The sequence below is a fragment of the Stegodyphus dumicola genome, chromosome X2, assembly GCF_044657685.1.
Source record: "Stegodyphus dumicola isolate Sdum_Otavi_A_Nest chromosome X2, ASM4465768v1".
Lineage (NCBI taxonomy): Eukaryota > Metazoa > Arthropoda > Arachnida > Araneae > Eresidae > Stegodyphus > Stegodyphus dumicola.
Genome location: NC_140781.1, coordinates 179,528,408 through 179,555,875, shown reverse-complemented (window position 1 = coordinate 179,555,875; position 27,468 = coordinate 179,528,408). Strand labels below are relative to the sequence as shown.

Here is a 27,468-nt window from a genome sequence, read left to right as displayed (position 1 = left end):
ATATAAAATTAGCATAAAAAATGTCCGACAGGCACAATTTTGGGGATCTTAACAACAAAAAGAAAAAGGGTCAAATTTGTAAAAATTAATTTCACTCATAAGATCATAATACTCAAACAAATCTCATAAAAAATGACTAAAATTCATACTAGCTAGCAAATACACACTGGGCTTTGCAATTCTTTTGTTGAAATCGCACTTTAATCTCAGACACGTGGCCAGAACTATATATAATTTAGTACCTATCAGTTTTACTAGGTCACATATTCTTGGTAACAAAAAATTTCCAGTAACATTTTGGTAACCTTAGCTGTTGTTCTGTTAAATTAATCCTTCCAATAATCTGTAAATATTATTCAATTTTCGATCAAGTTGTCTTTAACTACCTCCATTAAAGATTTTTAGTTTTCTTTTTTCAGACACAACTTACTTGTTCCACAGCAAATATCAAAGACAATACTTTGTTATGTTATTTATCAAAGACAATACTTATAATATACTTAAAACCATCCAGCATAGTTTTTTTATTTTGTTTGATTACATGCAACAGCAAAACTCAGTTTTATGGGCACTCTTTTCACACAGCATGTAATTTTCTTGAAGAAAATTTCAACTGAATCAATTTAATTTAACCATTGGTACTCACTTGCAATTTTGGTTTCTAGTCATCAAAAAACTATTGCCAGAATATATGACTGGTCTAATAAGTACCGCCAATTAACATAGCAGGAAAAAGCAAGCCTAGAATGCAATCACCTACCTTATTTCCTTTCTTCATATCCATTTCAGTCATTGTTTTAAAATAATCAGATGTTTCTGGATAAGCAAATCGAAAGCTTCTGGTAACTACTTTAAATACATCATTGTGTTCCAAAAGAATTTTCTCAGCAATTACAGAGTTATTTAGGAATGTCAATCCACAGTTATCCAAAGGCTCCAAATATGTCTAGGTGATATTAAAAACAAATTTTACACATAATAATAAACACATTGCCTTTTTCTATTTCATATAAACATTTCATGAAAAAGTATATGCACATCTAAAATATGAATACTTAAAAAAATAGCAATATTTTGAAATGCCATTTGTTAGTGGATGGAAAGTAGACATGGACGTCCGTTATTGTGTTTATTGGCCGTGAGAAGAACAAGTTCGCACAATAGATATACAGGTAGTTCGGCGCTAGCAGGCACCCTCTTGCAGAGAACAAAATCAAAATTTACATAAGCCACGAACATGCCGCTCACCTTGAAATACTATTTCAACATTCAGTGGTTAAAAATTTAGCAAATTTAAAAAACACAATACAATATTAAAATCATGATGTAATACTTAATTTATAATACATGAATTAAAACTCAGATTTGTAATTGACACAATTTTGTAATATTTCTTTTGACCATGCCATCTGAAGTCTTAATAGTCACAACCCTAACAATATTGTCAAAACCAGTATGTAACTGAGTAATTCTACCCATTTTCCATTTAGTTGGAGGTAAGTTATCCTTCTTTATGAGACACAGATCATTAACTTGAATATTTTTAGTTGGCAAAAGCCATTTTAGTCTTTGTTGTAATCGACACAGATATTCTTTGTGTCAACGCTTCCAAAATTGTTAAATCATTTTTTGAATACGTTGCCATCTAGTAAGAGGGAAAACTTTAATGTAATTTGGTTCAGGAATGCTTGTTAATGATCTACCAATACAAAAATGACCAGGCGTCAATGCTGTAAGTCATTTGGATCACTAGATAAACTTGTTAAAGGTTGCGAGTTAAGACAAGCTTCTATTTGTGTGAGAAATCTTTCAAATTCTTCATATGTCAATCTCGCCTCGCCAACTACACTTTTTAAATGCTACTTTGTTGATTTTATGATAGCTTCCCAGAGTCCAACCATATGTTGCGCACCTGGAACATTTAGATGCCATTTAACGCCATTATCAACCAAATATCTACTAATGTTATGGTTATAAATTGCAGATGTAGCAAGCCTTTCAAATTCCACGAATTTGCATTTTGCTCCAAAAAAATTGGAACGGCAATCACTATATATATCACTGCTTTAGCCCCTGCGGGAAATGAACCTCTTAAAAGCCACAATAAAAGTATCTGCTGAAAGATCAGTTACTAATTCTAAAGTGAATAATTCTTGTCGTAAAACAAATATAATAATATATGCCTTGAATGACCTGTAGCCCCGACCCTTATTTGCTTTAATTTGAAAAGGACCTGTGTAATTCACTCCATAGGGCAAAAATGCAGGAGCAGGGGAAACGAGACTAGATGGCAAATCACTCATCAATTGATTAGTGACAGACCCTCTAATTTTGCAACTCTTTATACATTTTCTAACTAAATCTCTGATAACAATTCTATCAATTATGATCCAATATTGTTCTTGAATGCAAGATTGCATGAGTTGCAGACCTGCAAACAAAAGTATTTCATGGTAATGTCTAAGAATGAGATGAGTTAAAATGTGCCTCTTTGGCAGCAAATGGGATGCCTAAAGCCATATGCAAGGTTTGCAAGTGACCGCCCACCCTGAGAATACCTGAATTATCTAAAATGGATTTAAAGATAAAATTTTGCTTGTACAAGATAATGATTGATTTCTGCTTAAAGTGTTAATTTCATTCTTAAATTCAACATATTACATTAATTTAACTAACACATGCATAGCTTTAGTTAATTCACTAGTTTTTAAAAATCCATTTACCTGATCTGAATTTCTACAGTTATTTACAAACCTCAGACATAATGCTGTAACACTTTTAAGTTTGGTGAGAGAAGAATATTTATAAAATAAATCATGAGCGTCTGTCAAGTAACTGGCAGCAGTTGTTGACTGTAAGCACATCTTTGCTCGGGCGCAGAATCATTCAGTGGTGGTGCAGATAATGCTGGCTGAAAAGGAAACAAATCGTACAATAAATATGGACCACGTAGCCACCATGAAGTAACCAATGCAGATGCTGACACACCATGAGTTGCAAGATCATCAGGATTAGTATTTCCACTCACATGATGCCACTGGACAGGAGAAGATAAAGTCTGGATTTTTGCTACTCTGTTAGCGACGAAGGTTTTCCATTGGTTTGCATGAGATCCTATCCAGGCTAATACAGTAGTGGAATCAGTATGAAAATAAGCTTGTGATATAGGAATATTCAAAGCTTTACAGGTGAAGTTCATCAATTTAGTCAAAAGGAATGCTCCACAAAGTTCCAATCGGGGAAGTGATATGGTTTTCAGTGGTGCAACTCTTGTCTTGGCTATCACCAACTGAACATTGATTTGTCCAGTATTCTAACACAGAACGATAATAAGTTGCAGCGGCGTACGCCTTCTCTGAGGCGTCACAAAACCTGTGCAGTTGAAACTGGTTATCTGATTCAATCAACAAGAATCGTGAAATTTTGATACTTTTAATAAATAACATCTCTTCTGTAAGTTGTTTCAATTCACATTCAATATCTGGAGGAACGTTTTCATCCCACTGCAACTGATGTTTCCACAATCTTTGCATGATCAATTTATACCGAACCGTGATCGGTGCCAACCATCCAAGAAGATCAAAGGTCTTTGCAATTATTGAAAGTAGTGTTCGTTTGGTTAAAACCTCAGGATATGATGAATTAATCCTGTGGTATCCAGCTTCAGATATGCTTTTATTCAAAGCATATCTGAAGCTGGATACCACAGGATACCTAACGTTTTTACAATATCATCATTGTCTATGTTTAAAGAAACATTTGATAGCACAAATCTGGACTAATTGAATTCAAGGCTTCTTTGCTGTTAGAAGTCCATTTTCTTAAAACAAATCCTGCATGTGACAACATCTGATTCAATTGCATTTGTAATTCTATAGCTTCAGTAACTGAACTGGCTTGGGACATCAAATCATCAACGTAGAAGTCCCTAAGGCATGTCTTGGAAGCCAAAGGAAAATTAGTTGCTTCATCTATTGCTAACTGCTCTAAACATTTTACCGCAAGGTACGGTGCTGATGCACTACCGTAAGAAATCCTAGTTAATCGAAAATCCTGATTTGGTTTATAAGGTGAATCGCACCAGACTATCCTTTGAAAATCTGCATCTTGTAGAATAATTTATCTGCACATTTTCTCTATGTCCGTGAATTCTGAAACGAATACCGTATTTGATGGCATATAAGACGCCCCCTTATTTAGAAGGCCACATGCAAGGAAAAACAGTTTGAATAGTCCGTGGGATAGCGTGGTACCACAATAACTTAAATTGTGGTTTCTTTTAGTTTTCACGTTTCGTAAAAGCCAAATAAACAATCATTGAATGCAATTACCAAACATATTTTTTTAATTAACAACGGCATGCTATTTTGAACATATGTAAATTTCAATAATGAATAAATGAATGAACGGCAAGCAATCAAACATAATACAAAATAAAGCAGAAACAACAAAAAACACAGATTCAAGGAAAATGTTGCTTATCATGAAATTAGACTTTAATCACTTTCAAAACCATAAAAATCTCTTTCACTATCATCATCATCAAAAACGAGAATATCGTCATCGCTAGTATCACCTTCTTCAAATAATGCGTCGTCTTCTGTTCTGTCAAGAGCATTACTGATTCCGCACTTCTTAAAGGACATTTATAACAATTACTTCAGCCTTTACGTCCTCCCAAGATCTTTTTACTCACTCGCACACTTGTCAAATAGAGGGCCACTTCATTCTGCCTGAGGGTGTGAGGGCGTGATGTGACTCTCCTATCCACTTGTTCCACCGTTCTCGCACTTTTTCCTTAAATGGCTTATTCACCGATACATCTAAAGGCTGCAATTGGCTAGTCAGTCCACCAGGAATGACAGCTATCTGTGTTTTTAATTCTCTTGCTTTACTCTTTATGGTTTCAGTTCTATGGGCGCTAAACTGATCCAAAACCAAAAGAGAGGGTTTCTTAAGAGTCCACCAGGTCGCCTCACCTATATGTTCTGTAACCACAGTTTCATCCCATCTTCGTCCATTAAGCCTTTCGAATCAACATGAACAATTACATCCGTTGGAAGTTTTTCTTTTGAATATGAAAAATGGCGGTAGTTTTGCGCCATCAGCACAACATGTTAAGAACTATCGTATATCGGGTTTTTTCATGACCTGCGATTTTTATGGTTATTGATTTAGACCCTTTAATACTCACAGTCTTGTTGGATGGTACATAAAATGTGAGTGGAATTTCATCCATATTTCTTATTTGACTGAGCTCAAAAGAAGTTTTCTTGCATGCATTTATAACAAACCTATGAAATGCTAGAATTTTTTTCTTCATAATCTGCTGGCATTTTTTGTGCAATAGTTGTTTTTGTGCGCATTGATAAGCCTTGCCTTTATATGAACCTGTAGCACCAGCCCTCACACCCTGAAAAGTTCTGATTCCCATGTTTTTCTACAAATCCTTTTGCCTCATTGATTATCATTTTGGTTGAAACACTTATCCCAGATTTCCTCTTATCTATCACCCACATTTTTACAGCATTTTCAAGTCCAGGCCAAGATGGAACTGGGCATCGAAGGTTATGTGTTTGTTTTTTAGCAGTCTTCAGTTGATCTTCCTTCAGTCGCCAAGTATGTATCATTTTTTCGGTACGTGGACCAAAATGCCTTGCTGCTGCTCTGTTTCCATGCACTTCTAAACTAGGCGTAGTTTAACACTCCTAGTTTATACTGAATTGTATAGCTTAATCTCTTGTTTCCTGTAGTCATATTTTCCAGGGTATTTTTTTTTAAACAAATAGTTTTAAGCACCGATACCGACATGTTCATACAGAGTAGCACCGATACTGACACGTGTGTCGGCTGAGTCAAAGAAAATCTATGTAAAGAAGGAATGGCTCCATAGACGTAATGTGACCGTCGAACCTGTTCGAACTTCGCCATCAGCTTCGAGCTTTGGCGCTTTTTAGCGACAGATATTTCACGCATGCACAAAATAATCATGACAGATGTAGAAAAAGTTATGTGTGTCTAGACCTTTATCCGGGTTAAAAATACCATTCAGTATTGAAAGTTAACCTGTGTCCTTCATGTATAAGACGCAGGTAACTTTTTTCAGACCAAATTTAGGAAAAAAAGAGTGTCTTATATGCCGTCAAATACGGTAATTAATGTTGTCAGATCAGTCTGTAACCGTGGACCAACCATCAATTTCTCATTAAGAGAAATACGGCTAGAAGATTTTGCAGAACCATCAAATACGACTCGAAATTTATCACCATTTTTATCAGGAACTCAATGGTGTGGAATGTAAAAACTAGAATTAGCTGGAACATCAGTTTCATTTTCTGGAATCAATTCCACATGACCAACTTGTTGATAGTCCTCCATAATTAAGACACAACACGCCGAACAAATACTAATTCTGAAGTCAAACAACAAAAATCAGCGTTATATTTTCAAATTTTCACAGGACTAGTTTCGATGGTTTTACCGAACCACCATCCTCAGCTGCAAAAGCACAAATGAATGAGATGGGATATAATGACTAGATAAGATAAGAAAGCCTGGACAGAAAATATGACAATTTGATAAGGCCCTATTGTATCAAGTTTAGGTACTGCCTCGTATCCATTAGTTAAATATTTAGTTTCTAGAATTTCAACTCTATTAGACAATAACATTTACACCATACAAATTTCAATAGAGTTTGTAAAAAAAGGTTAAAAACATTTCTCCTAGAAATTTACAAATGGTTTCTTTTGATGTAAAATCATTATTCACCAATGTTCCAGTGGAGGGTGCATTAAGATGTCTAGAAACCAGACTTCGCGAATTTCATTTCTCTTGCATCGAAATTGATGAGCTAACTTCTCTTACTCAACTCTGTTTGAAACAAACACATATTAATTCAGAAGTCAAACAACAAAAATCAGCGTTAATTTACAAAAAAAAAATTTTTTTTTTTTTTTTTTTCCACAGGACTAGTTTTGATGGTTTTATCGAACCATCATCTTCAGCTGCAAAACCGCAAATGAACAAGATAGGAAATAATGTTTAGATAAGATAAGAAAGCCTGGACAAGAATCTAAACATTATTTCCTATCTTGTTTATTTGCGGTTTTGCAGCTGAAGATGATGGTTCGGTAAAACCATCGAAACTAGTCCTGTGAAAATTTTGTAAATTAACGCTGATTTTTGTTGTTTGACTTCTGAATTAGTATTTATTCGGCGTGTTATTGTGTCTTAATTAAACACATATTGTTTTCCAAAATAAATATTACAAGCAAACTGAGGGATTAGCCATGGGAAGCCCCCTCAGTCCCATCCTGGTTGATTCTACATGCATTATTATGAATCAAAATTGTTTGAAACTTTAAACTTCCCAGTATGGTTCCGCTATGTAGACGATACTTTTACCCTGTTTGAAGGTAATAAAGTTCTTTCAACAATGAATTCTATTGATCCTGCTATTCAGTTCACTTTTGAACTTGAGACTTGCGATTCCCTTCCGTTTCTCGACATTCTGGTCACACGTAACACATCCAACTTCAGTACTACGGTTTACCATAAACCTTCATCAGTTTGCCTTCCACCACACTTTAAATCATGTCATCCGACTAAACAAAAGTTAGTTTAATTTTATTTCTATGTTTTCCATGCTCTTCAAGCCTGCTCCTCCAAACTACCTCTTGATGAAGAACTAAATTATTTAAAAACAATAGCTGTTGACAGGGGCTTTTCACCCAACATTATTAATCAAGCAGTTAAAAAATTCTCATCTCAACACACTAAAAGGCACACTCTTGTTTTAGATGATTATAAAAATTCTGTTGTCATTCCCTTCTTTCCATCAATTAGCTATAAAGCTGCTCATATTTTACATAAATTTAACTTTTGGGTCGTTTATTCTCTCATCAATAAAATTCAGAGTTCCATACTCAAGGACCCCATTCCGGATATGAATTCCTGGGGTATTTATAGGATTCCTTGCCATTGTGGTTTAATTCACATTGGCCAAACTAAGAGAGCCCTAAAATTTCGCATCAAGGAACATGAAGCATACGTTAGAAAAAAGGAAACACAGAAGTCTTCTGTTGCCCAACATTGTTGGTCCGAAAATCACTTTCAATTTTTCTGCTGCCAAAATTATTCAAAAAACATCTTCCATTGGAGAACTGTATTTTCTAGAGGCATTTCACATTCAAAACAATCTTTCTGTTCTAGTTAATGATCCTAATTCCAATCCATCTTTGCCTTCGGCCTGTAAAGAAATTATGTTTTAGTTCTGGTTTCATCAACAGGTGGCGCCACTAGCTTATTTTCTGTTCAGGCTTTTTTATCTTATCTGATCATTATACCACATCTTGTTCATTTGCACTTTTGCAGGGTTTGATAAAACCATCAAAACTACTTCTGTGAAAATTTGAAAATATAACGCTGATTTTTGTTGTTCGACTTCTGAATTAGTCCTCCATAAATTTGTGATATTGAATGGAAAGAGATTTATTCCTAATAAATTGATGTTCAGTGCTTTGTAAACGATGTACAGCAACATCCCTAGATGACCCAAATTCATTGCCAGATCTACAAAATGGAAACCTAACAACAAATCTACCTCTTGAGCCACGAGAAAAATTCTGCTTGAAATGATTTTCACACTCGATTTCTTCCTCTGTGTAAATTTCTTCTAATTTCTAAAAATTCTCAAGCTGGAACTGAACATTGGTACAACTAGCATGATTAGATATAATTGTTTGTGATACACTTTTAGTTTCGCCGATAATGACCCAGCCGAATATCAATTCCAAGGCTGTGAACGAATGACCCGGAACAGTTAAACGTCCATGAAGCATCATCTCGCCAAATACATCTGCGCCTAAAAGAATATTGGGCCAGGCTGGAAGCAATTTGTATCTGCCGGCCGCAAGTGTTTGAACACTGTCAAAACAGACCTATCAACTTGATATTGAGAAAGGTCGCATGTTATCTTGGGTATAATTAATGCATTAACTGAAATGCTTGCATTTTTATAAAATGGAGATGTTACTTGTAATTGAACTGAACCTGAAATCTTTCTAATTTTTTGCGAGCTCATGCCATTTACACTTATGTTTGCACTAGTACGCTTTAGCTGCAATTTACAATGCTCCCGAATAAATTAGACCTGGCTACCTGAATCAATTAGCATCCTGCATTCTTGTAAATTGCCTTTAATATCTTTATCATAAACAACCGCATTAGGCAATAATACTGCCTGAGTGATGGGCACCATGGTATTATTGCTACTAACACATTAAAAAGGCGTAGTACTACAATTTATCTCGACTTTAGCTTAAAAGGCGGGAGTTGTAGTAATAAGATTTATCTCAACTGTAGCTTAAAGGTGGGAGTTGTAGTACTACGATTTATCTTGACTGTAGCTTAAAGGCGTGAGTCATAGTAATATGATTTATCTCGACTGTAGCTAGCACATTTTAGTATGTTTTGTGGTTTGAAGCTGTTCGATTGTTCAAATTCTACTTACAGTAAATTTTGAAATCCTTCAATATGGTTTCACATGAAAATAAAGATATATATGCAGACGATTTGATGGACATTGAAGAGCCAAAACCTGGTACATCGAACTCGGCACCACGAACTCCACGATATAAAATTGATCCACCTGGACGTCTTTTGCTAGACATCAAAAAGTACAAATTAATTCGGATAGAAAATAAAGGCAAAAAGCTATATGCCCAACCAAACTGCGTAGTTTGTGCGGCACATAAAAAAAGAAAGTTGACTTGCTTCAAATGTTCAAATGCAGAAAAAGAATTTTCTTAATTTTGTAAACCATTTACTTGTGAAATTAAACGAGTCAACTTACCCTTAATGATTCGCTTTTGCTTTAAAATAGTCTCCATATTCCGGCTGCTATTTCCACAATCCAGACAAAAATAAATTCGTTTTCTTTGCACGAGATGTCGTATTTCAGGACATTCAAAATATCTTGACACATCATCCCAAGTATTGCTCTGGTTTGACGGACCATGTTAGTGGATGGAAAGTATTGGCCGTGAGAGTAACAAGTTCATTCAATAGATATACAGGTAGTTCAGCGCTCGCAGGCGCCCTCTTGCAGAGAACAAAATCAAAATTTGCATATGGCATGAACACCATTTATGGTATTAAAATAAATAGTATTAAGCTTTTTCTCACAGAGGTGAACCTGATATAAGTCTTTTAGCAACTGCTGATTTAATTGCTGTTCTTCTTTAGAGATGTTAAAATAATTAAAGAAATGTATGCTCACATTTTAAGATCCACATATGTTTTTAACCCTACACTGCATTATGTTGCCAAATGGCTACACAGGTGATTTTTCTTAATAACTAGCAAAATGTAGCCATAAGGCAACAATGGGCATCAAGAGCCATCAAGTTTTGGACATCTTTAATTCAATTATCACCTTTTATTCTCAATAGATGGCAGTAGTTACCCGTAATTTAACAGAAAATGAAACCATGGAATAAACTTTTCAAATCACTTGAATGACCAAATTTCGCAGTTGCTATTTACAATAAAATTTTTCTACGAATACTAAAAAAATCATTACGCATAAAATTAACATTTATCCTCCATCTAACAGGCATTTTGTGTAAAAGCTAACGTTTAAAAAAAAATTAGACCATTATATGTATCTGTAGCCGTCTGGCAACATTATGCAGGAAGGATGCAGTGAACAATTCAACTCAGCAGAGTAGCTCAGAAAGTATGTGCTCTGTATATATTTCATATTCTAGATTTTTTTCTTTTCTTTGTCCATGCAGTTTTAATAATGAGTCTTTGCGGTAGGATTGGAAGTAATTTATTTCTTTTTTAAAACTTTATAACAGGGTCCGTAGCCACAGTTTAGTTAAAAAAATAAGCACCTATAAGCACTTTTCAAGCACATTTTAAGGAAAAAATAAGCACCTGTCTATTTACATATATACAACTGCATAACCTTAAAAGAAAAATTAGACTTGTAATTTAAAATATGAGCAATGCAATATTTATTAAGAGAATGAGCATTGAAATTTCAGTTCAAAATATAGAAAATAAATAATAATAAGCCATATTAATTGTATTCGTTTGGCACCTAATAATAAATACAATTTATTTTCCCACTCATATTAATATTTAAATAATTTAACTTAAATCAAAATTCTGAACATTTTATAAATTATCATTGCATAAAAGATTTCCCTTAACATATATTCCAAGCAAAGTAAATTAAGTAAAAAAGAGGCACATTTCTGAAATCAGAAGACGGGAAATTGCTTCATGCAGTCATCCTTTAACCTTTTAACTGTCATGCCCGAAATAATCTTGGGAACAGAATTGGTATTCCAAAATGTCACACCCGAATATTACTTGAGCTAATTTTTTTCTGAGTGCATCGTATTGTTATACCCCAATATATAATGTGAGAAGTTTATCTCGGCTTCAATTCAACAGATGGCAGTATTTTACTGAAGGTTTCAAAGCATAGAGGTTAAAGTTCAAAGTGCGTGGCATTTTTTTGATTTTCTGATTGCGAGGCAAACATTTCATTTTTGGAATAAAAAGAAAATTGACAATTTAAGCACCTAAATCATCAAAATAACTTGACAGTTAAAAGGTTAACAGTAAAAGCTTAACTAACCCACATACTCGGAAATTGCCGAATATTCCGGATAGTAACTGGAAAAAGAGGAGTGGGGGAGATTGTAGCCGTTCTTCAGATTTTTCGGCTAAATAAATGATTTTGACATTTCTATATGCACATCATATAAAAATAGACCAATGGAACTGAGAAATATTCTGTTTAGAAAGCACAGTAAAAATCTTTTAAGTGTTCATAATCTCGGACTGAACATCAAAATTAATTATCTCTGCAAAATACCGCAAACGCTATTGTGCAATACGTGCGGCATAATTCTTCCATGTGTGATATTACGCAATCGGAATCAACAGCTACCAGTATTTGGAGAATAAAGAACTAAATAAAGGAAAAGAAAGAGACTTACTAATCTGGGGTGTTTCTGATTCTAATTTTCAAAAGACTGCGTTACATTTCCGGAATAGAATCAATCTTCGCTTGGGCTGGGTAGAACGCAAAAATCTTTTAGCCCTATTCAATCTAGATTGGACAGTGACCAAAAAAAAAGACCGCTGTTTCAATATTAGAGATTTTGCGGAGAAAGGGGAGAACCTCCCAACCTCTGTACTGTATAATGTATTGGGAAAAAAAATTACTTTTGACTATTTGATTACTTTCCTTTTATTTAAGCCATTCCAAATATTATTCCTTAGAAAGCAAATCTGTGTAAAAACACACCCCTTTTTGGAAGTTTATCCATACTTCAGCAGTTACTGCAACTATATTATTATAAATATTCATTCATATGCTCATAATATAAGCATAAGGATCATAATAAACATGAATATGAACTGACCGCGCGGAACGAGAATGCAAATTATTAAAATCTTGATAGAAATTCAAACGCGTGTACTATTTGGGTGGGAGGAAAAGAATACCGAATGTACTGGAATATTCTACCATTTTCGCAATTCTTTGACCAATAGAAGAACGTGCACCGCACGCACCATAGGTTACGTTAATGCAGAGAAAGGGGGTTGGAAAATATAGCTTATTTTTAAACCTTTTACTGCATCATCTCTCCTCCTTGAAATGTTTATTTAGTTTAGTCCTTATTTTAATGTAATATAGTAGTTACTTCTACTTCTTTTTCTTGCTGCCACTGTTTGCATTGAGAACGGACTGTTTCAACCTAATTGAGATGCAAAAACGAAACATGATGTTACGTCATCTGAAAAGCCGATTCGTGCCGATAGCTGATTGGTTGTCGTGAGATGACGTCATTCCTACTTCTGCTATAAGTATCTCGCGTCGCTCTAGCTCAACCCTTCTAGTTCCTGGTTTCCCGGCAAGTGAGTGAGCGGTTTCCAGCCCCTTCAAAAGGATGCATGCAGTCCGGTGAATAAAAATGCCTTGATTCCGGTTTGGGAGATGATGGTTCCAGAATAAAGTTCTTTGGTTCCAGAAGCTACCATTCGAGTGACTGCCGTGGGTGGCATCCATGTTCTTCAATGAAGGCGGAATTAAAAATACGTGAACGGCGATTCCTTGTGCAAACGGAGTTAGGCCGGTTTTTAAGTGTTTTCAAGAACTTCATTTAAATTTTCAGGTGTTTTTCTTGACCATTGATCATGAACTTATTAAATGTGTAGCCAGCTTTATTTTTAGGCCGCATAATTACTGTTTAGGACATTTTTGTTTGTATAGAATGCCAGTGTTTCGGAAACCAGGTAAAAATATTTGATGAATGATGGTTATATAATATTTTTCCTAAGACTCTAATATTATTGACATTTATTTTCTGTGTTTTTATTCTTTATTATATAGTTAATAAATTGGTTGAGTTCAAAATCTTTTATTGTCTTCAATGTCTGCACAACATATCTCAGGGAGCTTTTATTGCTACTACTGCTAAATGTTTAATTTCTTTAAACTTTAAATCTTGCTTTAGCATCATTTTGGTTATGGGCCCAGCTCCTGAGTTATTTTTAGTGCAGACTTTTGAAGTTTAAAGTTAATTTGGGACTTGAGAGATTGGGAGGCGGTTTTTGTTAAAATTCAAATATGGCTACTGTTAGTGTCATGCATAATATTGCTAAACTTGATGCATGTAATTATTTTACATGATCTAAAGATATGAAGTTTGTCTTAAATGAAAAAAATGCATGGCTTTTGGTCAAAGGTATTGAAAAATGTCCTGATTTGGATGATGTTAAGGGTATTACAAAAGAAATTATTGCCGACTATCAAAATAGAAGTCGATTGGCATTATCGTTAATTTATATGAATGTAAGCCCTGAATATAGAAACTTGATATGTGAAATTGATGACCCGGTATTGGCATGGAACACGCTTGCCAAATATTTCCAGCCAGATTATCGGTCAGGACATATGTCCCTGTTTTCAGAGTTCTTAAATTGCAAAATCAAGCCAAATGAAAGTATTAGTTTCTTTTCTTCTAGATTAAAACGCGTAACTGAACAGTTAGCTGATATTAATCAGGCTGTAAGAGACGTATATATATGTTTCCAGTTTCTTAGGTTCCTTCCAGATAAATATGATCAAGTAGTTCAGAATATTTTGAGGTGGCCAGATGAAAAGTTCATTTTTAAAAATGTTGAACTTGAAATTCTAGCAGAGGAAACGCGTCTTAATTTAAGAGATAGGTAGGGAAAACTCCAATAAGACTATAGAAGTTCAAAGTACTCACTGTGAACCCAAATTTAAGCACATTAAAGGGCTCAAGTGTTATAAATGTGGCCGTCCAGGTCATGTTCAAAAATACTGTAGAATGAGAGGTAATTTTTCCAGATCACCCTCACCTGCTTCTTCTTGTTCCTCAGCTGTATCTAGTAGTAATAAAACATCTTCTAAGTGTAAGAATAAACCCAAGTTGAGTAAGAGTAAAAATAATTCCCATGCACAGTCCCATTTTATAGCTCAAGCCAATGTTAACAATTTGGAAGAAAATGATGATAGTTGGATTTTTGATACGGCTGCATCTCATCATTTTTGTAAAAATCGTGAATTGTTTGATACTTTTTCTCCTGTGAAAAATGAGAATATGCTAGTAGCTATTGATGGGGTAACTTTTCCAATTCATGGGAAGGGTACTGTTAAAATGAAATTTGGGGGTACGGTTATTTTGCTTAAAGATGTGTTATATTCACCTGAACTGAGACAAAATTTAATATCTGGACCTAGGGTGGATATCAATGGAGCAAGATTTTATGGTAAAAATGGGCAAATTAAAGTTACTGATGATGAGAATTCAACTTTGTACAAGGCTAAGTTGATAGGAAGTAACTATCATGTATTCCCGAAAATAATCAAAAAGGAGGGCAAATCTGTAAAATTTGAGGCATCCGCAGTTCAGCATAATAATAGTGAATTATGGCATGGTCATATAAATTATGATACTATTGTCAGGACTAGTAAGAGACATTCAGTTCGAGGTCTTCCTGTGTTAAAGCACTCACCCAATTTGTTTTGTGAACATTGCCAAATCAATAAGCAAAGACGAATCTCTTATAGACCTTTAGAAGGTATTCAAGTAATGAGACCGCTTGAAAGGGTTTTCTCTGATGTATGGGGACCTATTAACATTCCAGGTAGGAATGGTGAACGTTATTTCGTTTCCTTTATTGACGAATATTCTCGTTATGTGGTAGTATACCCCATTGTGGAGAAAAGTCAGGTGTTTGAAGTATTTGAAAGGCATATAGCACGTGCGGAAAGATCTTTGAACCTTAGATTGAAATACTTTAGGACTGACAATGGGCGAGAATATGATAATGATCAATTCAGGTCATATTGTAATAAAAACGGTGTAAAGCACGAATCTACAGATGTCTATACTCCAGAACAGAATGGAGTTTGTGAGAGATTTAATCAGACAGCTCTAAATAATGTACGTGCAATCTTACACGATAGTGGAATGAGTTCCGAATTTTGGTCAGACGCAGTAATGTATTTTGCATATTCATTTAATAGAATCTGTCATAAGGGCCAAGATAGAACCCCGTTTGAATTATACACTAAGCGGAAACCATCAGTACGTCATCTTATGGCATTTGGAACGATTGCCTATGTGATATTCCAAAGGCTAAAAGAAATTCTAAACTTGATCCAAAGGCAACAAAGGGCCGATTGATTGGGTACAGTGTACGAACAAAAGGGTACAAGATTTGGTTGGAAAATGAGCAAAAGGTAGTAGAAACCCTAAATGCTACTTTTAAAGAGTCGATTGGAATGCAGAAAAGTGGCAGTGGAGCTGCACTGGGCACCCTTCCTGATTTGGAATCTGAAGAAAGGGTAGAGTTCCAATCTACTGACACTCCAGTTGGCTATTTTCCTGAAATAGAGGAAAGAACAGATACCAACGTACCTTCTTCTACAATTGGCACTGATACTCAATCTACAATGAGACAAGTAACTTGGCATCGTAAACCTGTTCCAAGGGCAGACGGCACTCGTACGGATGTGTATTATTTTGAGAGGGGGTCTAATCAAAGACTACGATCACCAAATCATAAAGGTATTGCACTGAACATAATATTCAATATGATCCTACCTTGTTTGATTTCAAGAGAAGCAATACTTATAGTGGTGAAATCGACCCAACTGGTACTCCTTCAACGTCGTATACCCGAGATAGCTGACTAGATGTTTCAATTCCAAACACTTATAACCAGGCAATGAAATCTGCAGAAAAGCTTAAATGGATAGAGGCAATGGAAGAGGAAATGGCCAACATGCGAAAGCATAAGGTATGGCATCTTGTTCCACTTCCTAAAGACAAGACTCCACTAGGTTGCAGGTGGATTTTCAACATTAAACGTGACGAATTTGGAAACACTGTTCGTTTTAAAGCTCGTTTAGTGGCTCAGGGTTATCGGCAAATTAAATACGATACCTATGATGAAACCTACTCTCCTGTAGTCAACTTTTCAGTAATAAGGCTCTTTTTCTGCCTTTTAGTTGCACACCTTGGATGGGCAAATATACAATGTGACGTGAAAAGTGTTTATCTCTATGCTCCTTTATCAGAGGAGATTTACATGTCCCAACCTCAGGGTCTTCTGGAGTGAGATAAAGAAACTTTTGTGTGTCGTTTAGATAGAGCCTTGTATGGTTTGCATCAGAGTGGGCGATTATGGTACTACGAGTTGGATAGAACACTATGTAACCTAGGGTTCATCAAGTTTGAGTGGTGTAATTGTGTCTATCGTTTTAAAGATTTTGTCATTCTGTTGGTTTATGTTGATGATATAGTTGTGTCTGGGAAAAGTGAAGTTCAGGCCAAAAGGATATTAAAAGTCCTGAGTTCACATTTTGATTTGAAAATTTTAGGTAAAACAAGAAAGCTTCTGGGTGTGGAGTTTGAATATGAGAACAATAGTGTTTTAATTCATCAGCAATTATATATAGAAGACATAGTTGATCGATTTAGGTCTTTTAAAATACAAATTACTTCCCTTCCAATAGTTAAAGGTGTGAAATACTCAAAGTCTCAAAGTCCCAGTACACAAGAAGAAACGACTGAAATGATGAATTATCCTTATAGAAATGTTTTGGGATGTCTCTTGTTTCTTTGCAATCGTACTCGTCCGGATATAGCTTATGCTGTTAATACATTTTCTCAGTTCCAAAGCAATCCTGGTAAGTTTCACTGGGAAGGATTACTTAAACTTTTAGGGTACGTTTCCAATACCAGACAGCACAAACTCAAACTGGTATGCAAGGAACTGAAGCTCAATATATATTCAGATTCGGATTTTGCTTCAAGCAGGGATGATATGGTGTCTATTGGTGAACAAATAGCTTTGTTGAGAGAATCACCTGTATCTTGGCGTACATTTAAAGAAAGGGGAGTGAGTTTATCTACTATGGAGGCTGAATTTATCTCCATGACTGAATCAGCAAAAGAATTAGTTTGGTTTAAAAACATTTTGGATGAATGCATTCGGTTTAAGATTGCAAGTAACTATGTTTCGAGGCCAATATTGTTTGCTGATAATATGGCTGCTATATGTTTTACAAAATCACCCATTGAAAACTCGAGGACAAAACATATAGATGTGAAACTATTTTTCATTCGTGATCTATTGAACAGGGAAATTTTTGATTTAAAATATGTCCCAAGTAAAGATAATCTGGCTGATCCCATGACAAAACCGCTGACTAAGCATAACCTGGTAAGATTTTGTGGAACAACTTTCTTATGAAATTTGTTTTTGTGTGTATTTAAATTAAGTTTTGTTTATTTGAAACTAATATGCTATAAATCATATATGATGGATATTAGGTAAATGTAAAATTGTATAGTGTAGAATGTTGTATGAATGACCAGGGCCCTGGGTAAAAGTATTGAGCGTGTGATCATATATGTCTTTGTATTGTTCTGTAACATGTTGGACTTTCTAGCTACGGTAAAATTTTTCAATAATGGGATAAGATTTTTCCCAAAGAAAAATTTTCTTAAAAATTTCTGAATGAAATTGTGATATTCATTTATTCTTGTTTTGCTTAGCTTGAATTTTGTAAAGATACTGGCATTCGGTTTTTATTTCAGGTCGGAGATGATGATGTGAGAGGCATTTGTTGGAAAATATAGCTTATTTTTAAACCTTTTACTGCATCATCTCTCCTCCTTGAAATGTTTATTTAGTTTAGTCCTTATTTTAATGTAATATAGTAGTTACTTCTACTTCTTTTTCTTGCTGCCACTGTTTGCATTGAGAACGGACTGTTTCAACCTAATTGAGATGCAAAAACGAAACATGATGTTACGTCATCTGAAAAGCCGATTCGTGCCGATAGCTGATTGGTTGTCGTGAGATGACGTCATTCCTACTTCTGCTATAAGTATCTCGCGTCGCTCTAGCTCAACCCTTCTAGTTCCTGGTTTCCCGGCAAGTGAGTGAGCGGTTTCCAGCCCCTTCAAAAGGATGCATGCAGTCCGGTGAATAAAAATGCCTTGATTCCGGTTTGGGAGATGATGGTTCCAGAATAAAGTTCTTTGGTTCCAGAAGCTACCATTCGAGTGACTGCCGTGGGTGGCATCCATGTTCTTCAATGAAGGCGGAATTAAAAATACGTGAACGGCGATTCCTTGTGCAAACGGAGTTAGGCCGGTTTTTAAGTGTTTTCAAGAACTTCATTTAAATTTTCAGGTGTTTTTCTTGACCATTGATCATGAACTTATTAAATGTGTAGCCAGCTTTATTTTTAGGCCGCATAATTACTGTTTAGGACATTTTTGTTTGTATAGAATGCCAGTGTTTCGGAAACCAGGTAAAAATATTTGATGAATGATGGTTATATAATATTTTTCCTAAGACTCTAATATTATTGACATTTATTTTCTGTGTTTTTATTCTTTATTATATAGTTAATAAATTGGTTGAGTTCAAAATCTTTTATTGTCTTCAATGTCTGCACAACATATCTCAGGGAGCTTTTATTGCTACTACTGCTAAATGTTTAATTTCTTTAAACTTTAAACCTTGCTTTAGCATCAGGGGTAAAGCAATTTCCGGGAGTATGATTCACCATCTGACGTTGCATATAAGGAAGAAAAGTTGTTTATTTAGTTTCGGCTTAGGTACGGGGGGGAAAGGCGCGCTCATTAAAAAAAGCACTAAAAGCAAAAAATAAGCACTAAAAATTAAAAAAATGAGGGCTTTAAAGAAAAATAAGCACCTATAAGGGCCTTTATATTTTATTTTCAAATATAAGGACTTATAAGCATATTTGTAAGGGCCGCTACGAACCCTGTATAAGGTTAAAAAATACTGAAAGCAAATAGGTCTGTTTACTTTGTTGATATGAATGGTAAAAAGAAAATATTGACATATGAAATATGGAATGCTCTTTAGAGTGGAAGTGATGAAGATCCTACATTTAATCCTAAGGTACAGCACTCTGACAGGACAGAAAAGTGTCATAAGAAAGTAAGCTGTCCTTACATTGTAACAACTTACAAGCACATGGAAGGTGTGGACTTAGTTGATAGTTTTACTGGAAGGTGTAAAATAATCACGGGAAGCAAAAAGTGATATTTTCATCTATTAGACCTGACAATTACCAAATCTTGATTGTTAAATAAGAGAGCGCACAAACGTTCAGCACTGAAAAGCATCTAAACTTACCAATTTTAGACTGCAGTTAGTATAAACTTTGTGCTTAGACGGAGGGAAAAAATTTCCAAAAAGAGGGAGGGTGTCAGCCAGAGGAAATAATTGGAAAACAAGCGAGGGGGGGAAAAAAAAATTTGCACAAGACAGCCTCTAAAAGATAGATTTGACAGAATTAATCATTGGCCAGAGCACTTTAGAAATAAACAAGGATGTAAAATGATGAATTGCAAAGGATTTACTAGAATACAGTGCACCAAATGCTCAGGTCCTCTATGCTTTTACAAAGAGAAAAAGGATTTTAGAGACTATCATTTAAAGTAAGTTTTTTCTGTTGAATACATGGTGTAGTCATTTTGCCCGGTTTAATTTTTTTACTTATTATGTTCAACTGCATGTTGTTGCCATTTGGCAACAAGTATATATTCAATTAAAAAAACAATGAAAATTTAGAGTTAGTTTTTAAAAAATATTTTTCATTATATATTTTTTTTCCAAGGAAAATTTTAAAATCCTGCAGTGTAGGGTTAAGTGAAGCTGAATTTCTGTACCTTGAGCGATTTTCCATGTGCCCAATTGATCTATTTGTAATTGTTAGCAGCTTTAGGGCTGATGGTGTAACTGTATGTAAGTCAGATAAATGAAACTTTGAAAATGCTAATGCCAATGTTAATAATAAAATATTCCAAATAATAAAACTTACTCTGCCTTCTTGATCCATGGAAATAGCACAATGCTCAGAAGCCACTCCATCAACATGTACTCGAATTTCACATGAATCACCCCTAGAACATAATTGTAAATTAATTAGTAATTCAAAAGATCCGTACAAAATCTTCAATCTCATTTAACCAAGTTAAGCATTCACATAATATAAGGCACTGACAACTCTTGACTGCAGTCATCTTAAGAGCATTTTACTTAAGATGATACTTCAAGTTTTGCTGCCGAAAGGAGGCTAATTGGTGAATGCCGTATTTCACTTGACCTCAAAAGTATATTTAAAAGAAGTAGTAATCCGGACTCGTCGGGACTTCAGCGATTCCGGATGAAGGGGTTTTCCGGATTATAGATCATGAATTTAAATCTGGTAAGATGGCATGCAGAAATTATACAATTAAATATATGAAACTGTAATTTATGAAATAAAGAGCAATTATGATCTAAAGGGTATCAAAATTTACAAAAAAAAAAAAAAAGAGCTTAATATTTATTTGCTTACTTTATTAAACATTTCTTTCAATGTAAGTTGTTTAAGTTGCTTCCTTTTTTGTGCTAAATGCGCATGCGTAAACATTAAATGCGCATGCATAAAGCATACAAAAAAAAAAAAAAGTTTGCGGCTTTGAGGTCCAGATTATAGATCATTCCGGATAATGGATGTCCAGATTACAGACTTTGTACTGTAGTAAAGAAATATATTTATTTTTTACTCTTGTTCACTCATTCACTTTATATATACAACAACTTTATATATAGTCCTAAAATCAGTAACATGCTTATAATGAAATTTTCTGATATGCATGATTTCCAAAGTCAGGGTTCATATAGACATCTATATACGGAAATCAAATACTTTAAAGAACCATGAATGAAGAAGTTTAAGACCTCTCAACAAATGGCAATTGAATAAATTAAAGCTATTATCTATGCAACTGACTTGTAATACCATTATTATGCTCCCAGTATTTTTATACCATTTTAAGAACAAAACAAATGTGCATAAGATTCATTATTCTAATTATGCATATACATCAGATTACAAATTGTAGAAAATAAACACTTATATTTTATACCTATGGCAGTTATGTGAATGTTAAAGATCTATATGATCTCTGTTAAACAATTATTTTATGTTTTTAAATAATTGTTAAAAAGTATTATATCAAAATTTAAAGAAATATTACAGCTTAAAATAACAGATAATTGCACATGTAATTCATCACATTGGTTTCAAAAACGCGATTAGAACAATTACACATTAAAAAATAAAAACATTCATAAAACTACAAAATATTTATGCTTTTTCTTTAACTGAAATTTTTCCAGATATTTTAGCCTTCTCATATCAATTTCTTCCCCTTTAACACCTTTTTTTTTTGTTCATTTTCTTTAATACACAAACATATATTTCGACTGCTCTCTGTTTCATCTGCTAATTTGCAAATATTTTCCACAATATCTCTTTGAAAGGCAGTTTCCTTTGCATAATTAATTTCTCAATATGTTTTGTCTCCATTTTTGAAATGTCAGATTTAGTAAAGATATTTATGGTTCTAAAAATTGGACATCTTTACGATGCTGCATTTCTATTTGCATATTTTTATTTCTTTGAACCCTACAACAAACATCATCAGAATTTTGTTTCGTTACTTCTGATCCTATAGGAAAAGTGAATTATGTCACAAAAACATGCAAAAAATTGAAAAATGAATAAAACACACACACAGAAAGATTTAACCACATCGGCCAACAGAATTGAATAATAATAAATCTAACTTAAAAAATCAAATTAAGATTTATAGTTATTATATTTGTTGTTCATTCTTTTCTAGTCTATCCAAAGAATCTGGCAAATTCACTTGCCTTTGCCTGAAGCATTTTTTCATACATACGCAGATTACAGCTTTTCTGAGTGGCAAACTATTTCAGAAATGCTTCTTCAACATGCTCCACCGTTCTCAACATCCCCTCCCATATCCAAATTTTTTCCAAAAATTGAACTGATGCCATTCACAACATATCCCCCTTTTCAGCTGCTGGATAGCTACTCCAAAGAGTCACTTAAAATTTGTAACAGTCCTATGTACACAGCATAAGCTTCTCTGCACGTATCTACAAAAATATGCATTTCAATGGATTCCTTTATTCAACGTGTATTCGAGAGCTTCACGTTCAAGTCCCAGCAAAGGCACTGCTCATTTTTTATGTCTCCTACTTTAAAAATCCTAATGATTTTACAGTGGCAAAATTAGCAAAAGCAAAAGTTCTGTTAGTAAGTGAAATTAGCAAAAGTTCTGTTAAGTGCAGCGCATATCATTACTGGTTGAGGCACAGCTTCCCTACAGAATTTCTTCCATTTTAGGCCGATTTGCAACCTCTCCAGACTAGTACACTAGCTGTTCTTGTTAGATACTTTAACAAACTCCCTAGTTATGGCCAATACAATAAAATGGCAATGTACCCTAAATAAGTGGGAAAATTGACAAAGACTACAGCCCTTTTGTCCTGGTTGAGTCTCATAGGCTGATTTCTTGCAATACTGATGCCCCACTTGCTACAGTGTTGTTTGAATCCATCAGAAGGACTCTTGAGGGTTTATTTTAATTGTAACTTTACTACTCTTGTAAATAAGAAGGATTTTATCATTGCATACCTAAGACAGGTAGCTTTGGAGGTAATAAGCCCCATTCCCCAAAATGCTATTAAGATCTTCACAGATAGCAGCAAAATTGCTGACCAAGCAGGAAGAGGCATTTATACCGAGAAGCCCCCTTGGGAAAAATGACTGTCATAATCACTGTTCTGTCTTTAGGAGTGAACTGATAGCAATTTGGGGCTCAAGGCTATACTAATAGAAAAGAATTTTGGTGATCTATGGGTTTTATCTGATAGCCATAACTCATTACAACATCTTGATAATTGGATTCTTGTTGGCAAGAAAATCAGTATTTCTATCTTACAAGAAATAGAGCTAATTTCTCAGCACAATGAGTTCTATTTACAGTGGATCCCCTCTCATGGATCTTTATGGCAACGGAATGGTGGACAAATTAGGAAAGGAGGACTGTGATCTTAAACCTTCCTCCTTTTCTGCCCTCACTTATCTGGAACTATATTCTTTGAAAAAATCATCATTATTGTAGTGGATTCATTTCTTATCGGTGTTCAACATTTCTCAGCTTCAGTTCACACGGAACCCAGTTTTCTTGCTTTTGAATCATTTCCTATGATTTTAAATGATGTGAAATTGCCTGTTGAGTCACTCCTAATTGCATTTGGCATGGATCTTCATTTAATTCTGTGCCTTTGTACACCTTTGTCTTCAACATCAGTTCTTTAGTTTTTGAAACCACTCACGACAACTTCTCACTTAAGGCGACCATATACTTCTACAAGCGATCGATGTGACTCAGCTGTTGATTTCATCATATTAAAGAAGTAAATCAAAAGTTTCCACAAATTATGCTTATTAATTATGCTTATTCATGAAAAACATATGATGCTGATATAAAACTGCTAATATTTCAAGATTATGTTCTTGCCGGATGTTCAACCTTATGATATGACATTTTACATCAGACAATTTTAAGCATTATTCACTGGTGGCATCATCTTTTGAAAAAAATTGGAGACCTATAGTATTTTTATAACAAAGACATTTCACCACAATTTTTAAGGTATGAAAAACCTTAGCATAACAATATATTAGCAAGAGATACTGCATTACACCTAACTTTTGATGGGGGGGGGAAACAGTAGTAGTTCAATAAAATCTAGTAAGATGGCATGTAGAAATTATAAAATTACAAATATGAAATTGTGATTTATGAAATAATGAAGCATTTATATCTACAAGGTATCAAAACATTTCTTTCAATGTAAGCTGTTTAAGTTGCTTTGTTTTTGTGCTAATACTTTCTCTTTAATTCTATAGGCAGATATAATTTCTTCAGTTACAAAGATCCTATCCCGTTTTACCTTCGATATCAGAAGAATTATGATGGAAAATGAGTATACAATCAATTATCCAATGAAAGACATCTCGTCACAACACAAACAGTTTAATATTACAATTCTATTTACAAGTCTAATTAAGTGTTAGTTTTAGCTTTGACACCTCAAAGCAATACTCAGAACATAAATGGCATAAAATATTACTCATCAGTTTTTAAATACTCAAAAAAAAAAAAAAAAAAAAAAAAAATCTCAAAAAGTCATTATTCTCATTACTTAAAACGAAAGTAAAGAATAGAACAAACTCGAAAACGTAGATGTAAAAACTCAACTGTTGCCAATCGCGATTTACTAAATTACATCAAATTAAAGATAATAATCAGATAGAGGTGCAACTTCACATCCTCCCACCTAAGTTAATATTTTTACCTCAAAATTTTAACTTACAAAAGAAAATTGTGAATATTTTATAAGTTACAAAAAGAAAATTATAAGTAGTTCACAAGTCCAGTCTCTTAGGTACTTTGATTGTACGACCTGCTCTAGTCTTTTGAATCTGAGGTTCAAGTCCACACACATTATCAAACGAAGAATTGGCACAGGTTTCACCTCCCACCTTCGCAGTTGAAAATTTCTCAATAATGGGATCATCGTTGAAAACTTCAAGTGGATACAATCTTTGAATTGGTCTTAGCAAGTGTCCATTAGCTGTTTTAAGCTTGACAAGTCTTGTAATTCCATCTTTTCCTGGAAGAATCTGAATTATTTTACCTAATGGCCAATTGATTCGCTTGGTGTTATCACTTCCTATCAATACAATATCACCAATATTCACTTTCACAGATTTTTTGTTTCCTGCTTTTTGAATAAGTGCTCCTAAATATTCAGACCTAAACCTGTTTCTCAAATCCTTTTGCAAGTTTTCTCTATATTTGACTCGCTTATTAAGACTTTTATGCCCAATGTCATCAAGATCTAAAACACCACTTATTTGATTATCTTGCAGAAATAGAGATGGACTTAAAGGCATTAAAGTAGCATCACTTTCAGTTACATATGTCAATGGACGGGAATTAATTACTTCTTCACAGTCACAGAGAGTCGTGTTCATTTCTTCAGAAGTTAGCAAAGCTCTTCCTAATACTCGTCTCAGCAATTTCTTAAGAATTCCCATCAATCTCTCCCACCAGGAGGCAGTTGGTGGGTTGAACTTCCACTGAACTGGTGGTATAGATGTGTCTTCAGTGATTTGCTTCCAGTTTAAGTCTTGAAGTACATTTGAAGCACCAACAAAATTGGTTCCGTTGTCACAGTATATGATTCTGCTCCGTCCTCTACGAGCTATAAATCTTCTAAGAGCTAGTAGAAAACACTCAGTAGACATCGATTCAACCAACTCTAAATGGATTGCCCTATAAATGACACAGGTGAATAAACAAATCCAAGATTTCTTGTTGCCTTTCAGGATTACTGGTCCCGCAAGATCAACTCCACAGATTTCAAATACAACTGCTTCTTGTAATCTATCTTCTGGAGGAGCCCCAGTACAAGTTTCTAGGTTCTTTGCAGAAAATCTTCCACACACGGTGCATTGATTGATGATAGATCTCACAGTTTTACGAGCATTCAGAATCCAAAATCTCTCTCGTAGAATATTTATTAAAATTTGAGTACCAGCATGTGCATTTTTCTCATGATAGTATCGCACTAGTCTCTTGACAACCTCATGATTGGATGAAAGAATAGCTGGCGTTTTAAAGTCTTCTGTATCCTCACGAAAGGTAAGTTTAGTTTTTAGTCTGAGGATTCCACTTTGATCCTTGAATACACCTAAAGTTCTTAATTTCTCATCTTTTTCATTCACAAAACAATCTTCTTGAACCATTTTGATCAATAACTTCTCAGCCTCAAAAATTTCATCAGAATCAAGGTTTCCATGCTTTCTCACTGTTTTTTCAGTTCGACAATTGGAGGTGAATCTTAGGATCCAGGCAATTAGATTAACTATCCTTTTGTATTGGGAAAAATATCTGTAATACCAGTCTCTCTTGGTAACCAAGCATGCAGAAACTAAACATTTTGTTACAGAAGAAACTATGCTCTTTTTCTTTTCTCTAACAATCTCAGTCTCATCTAAATTTAAGTCACCTTTAGGCCAATCTTCTTCAGGCAAGTAAAGCCAACTTGGACCTAACCACCACTGAGATTTCAATAAGGAGAGAGCTGAACAACCTCTACTCGGAAGATCAGCTGGATTCATGCAACCAGGAATATGTCTCCAAGAATCTTTATTTGTTAGTCTTCTTATTTCCTTCACCCTGTTCTGGACAAATACACTCCAGGCTTCTTTACTCGTTATCCATGCTAAAACAGTAGAAGAATAAGTCCAGAAGTAAACTTCTGCACTCTGTATCTCAGACAAAATTGTGGGCGAAAGGTGAGACGCTATAGTAGCTGCAAGTAATTCTAATCTCGCGATAGTAGTTTCTTCTTTTCCAGTTGGTGTAATTCTACTCCTGGCTTGTATCAGTTTTACTTTAGTAGAATCAAAAGTTTTTATACGAATGAAAGCAGCCACGGCATAAGCATGCTTACTGGCATCACAGAAAATATGTACTGAAGTATTTTCACTCGTACTCCTTGAACCAAAATATCTTGGAAAATGGATCTTTTCCAGATAGTCAGTATCTTTCAACCATTTTAAAAATGTAGTTCTCGTACAGGTATCAACTTCTTCATCCCATGTTATCTTCTGCTTCCAAGTTTCTTGAAGTAATAACTTAGGGATAAGGATAACAGGACAACATATACCAAGAGGATCAACAATCTATGAGCTGTAGATAAGATTAAGCGCTTAGTCACCTTTTCAAAACATAACTCTTTTATACTACCAGTATTTATTCTTAGAGTGTCAGATTTTTTATTCCATATTAAACCGAGCACATTTGTATCAGCAGAAGCATCAGCATTAATATCATTGAACTCCCACCCTCTAAGCTCAAATTTTCTCTCAGCCATTACCTCAGTTGATACACTAATAAAATGATTGAGTTCTTCTTC

General features: G+C 34.5%; 1 protein-coding gene across 5 annotated transcripts in view; it reads right to left on the bottom strand.

Annotated features, from left to right (window-relative positions):
• Positions 1–27,468, bottom strand: part of LOC118195479 (uncharacterized) — a 191,622-nt gene that overhangs the window by 120,601 nt on the left and 43,553 nt on the right. For 4 of the 5 annotated variants that reach the window (XM_085810071.1, XM_085810072.1, XM_085810075.1 and 1 more), the window contains exons 3-4: positions 20,435–20,516; positions 761–946 (exon numbers count right to left, since the gene is read on the bottom strand). In XM_085810071.1, the coding sequence (XP_085666197.1) occupies positions 761–946; positions 20,435–20,516 (268 nt within the window). The remainder of the gene's footprint in view (positions 1–760; positions 947–20,434; positions 20,517–27,468) is intronic. The other variant, XM_085810074.1, reaches the window with a different exon arrangement.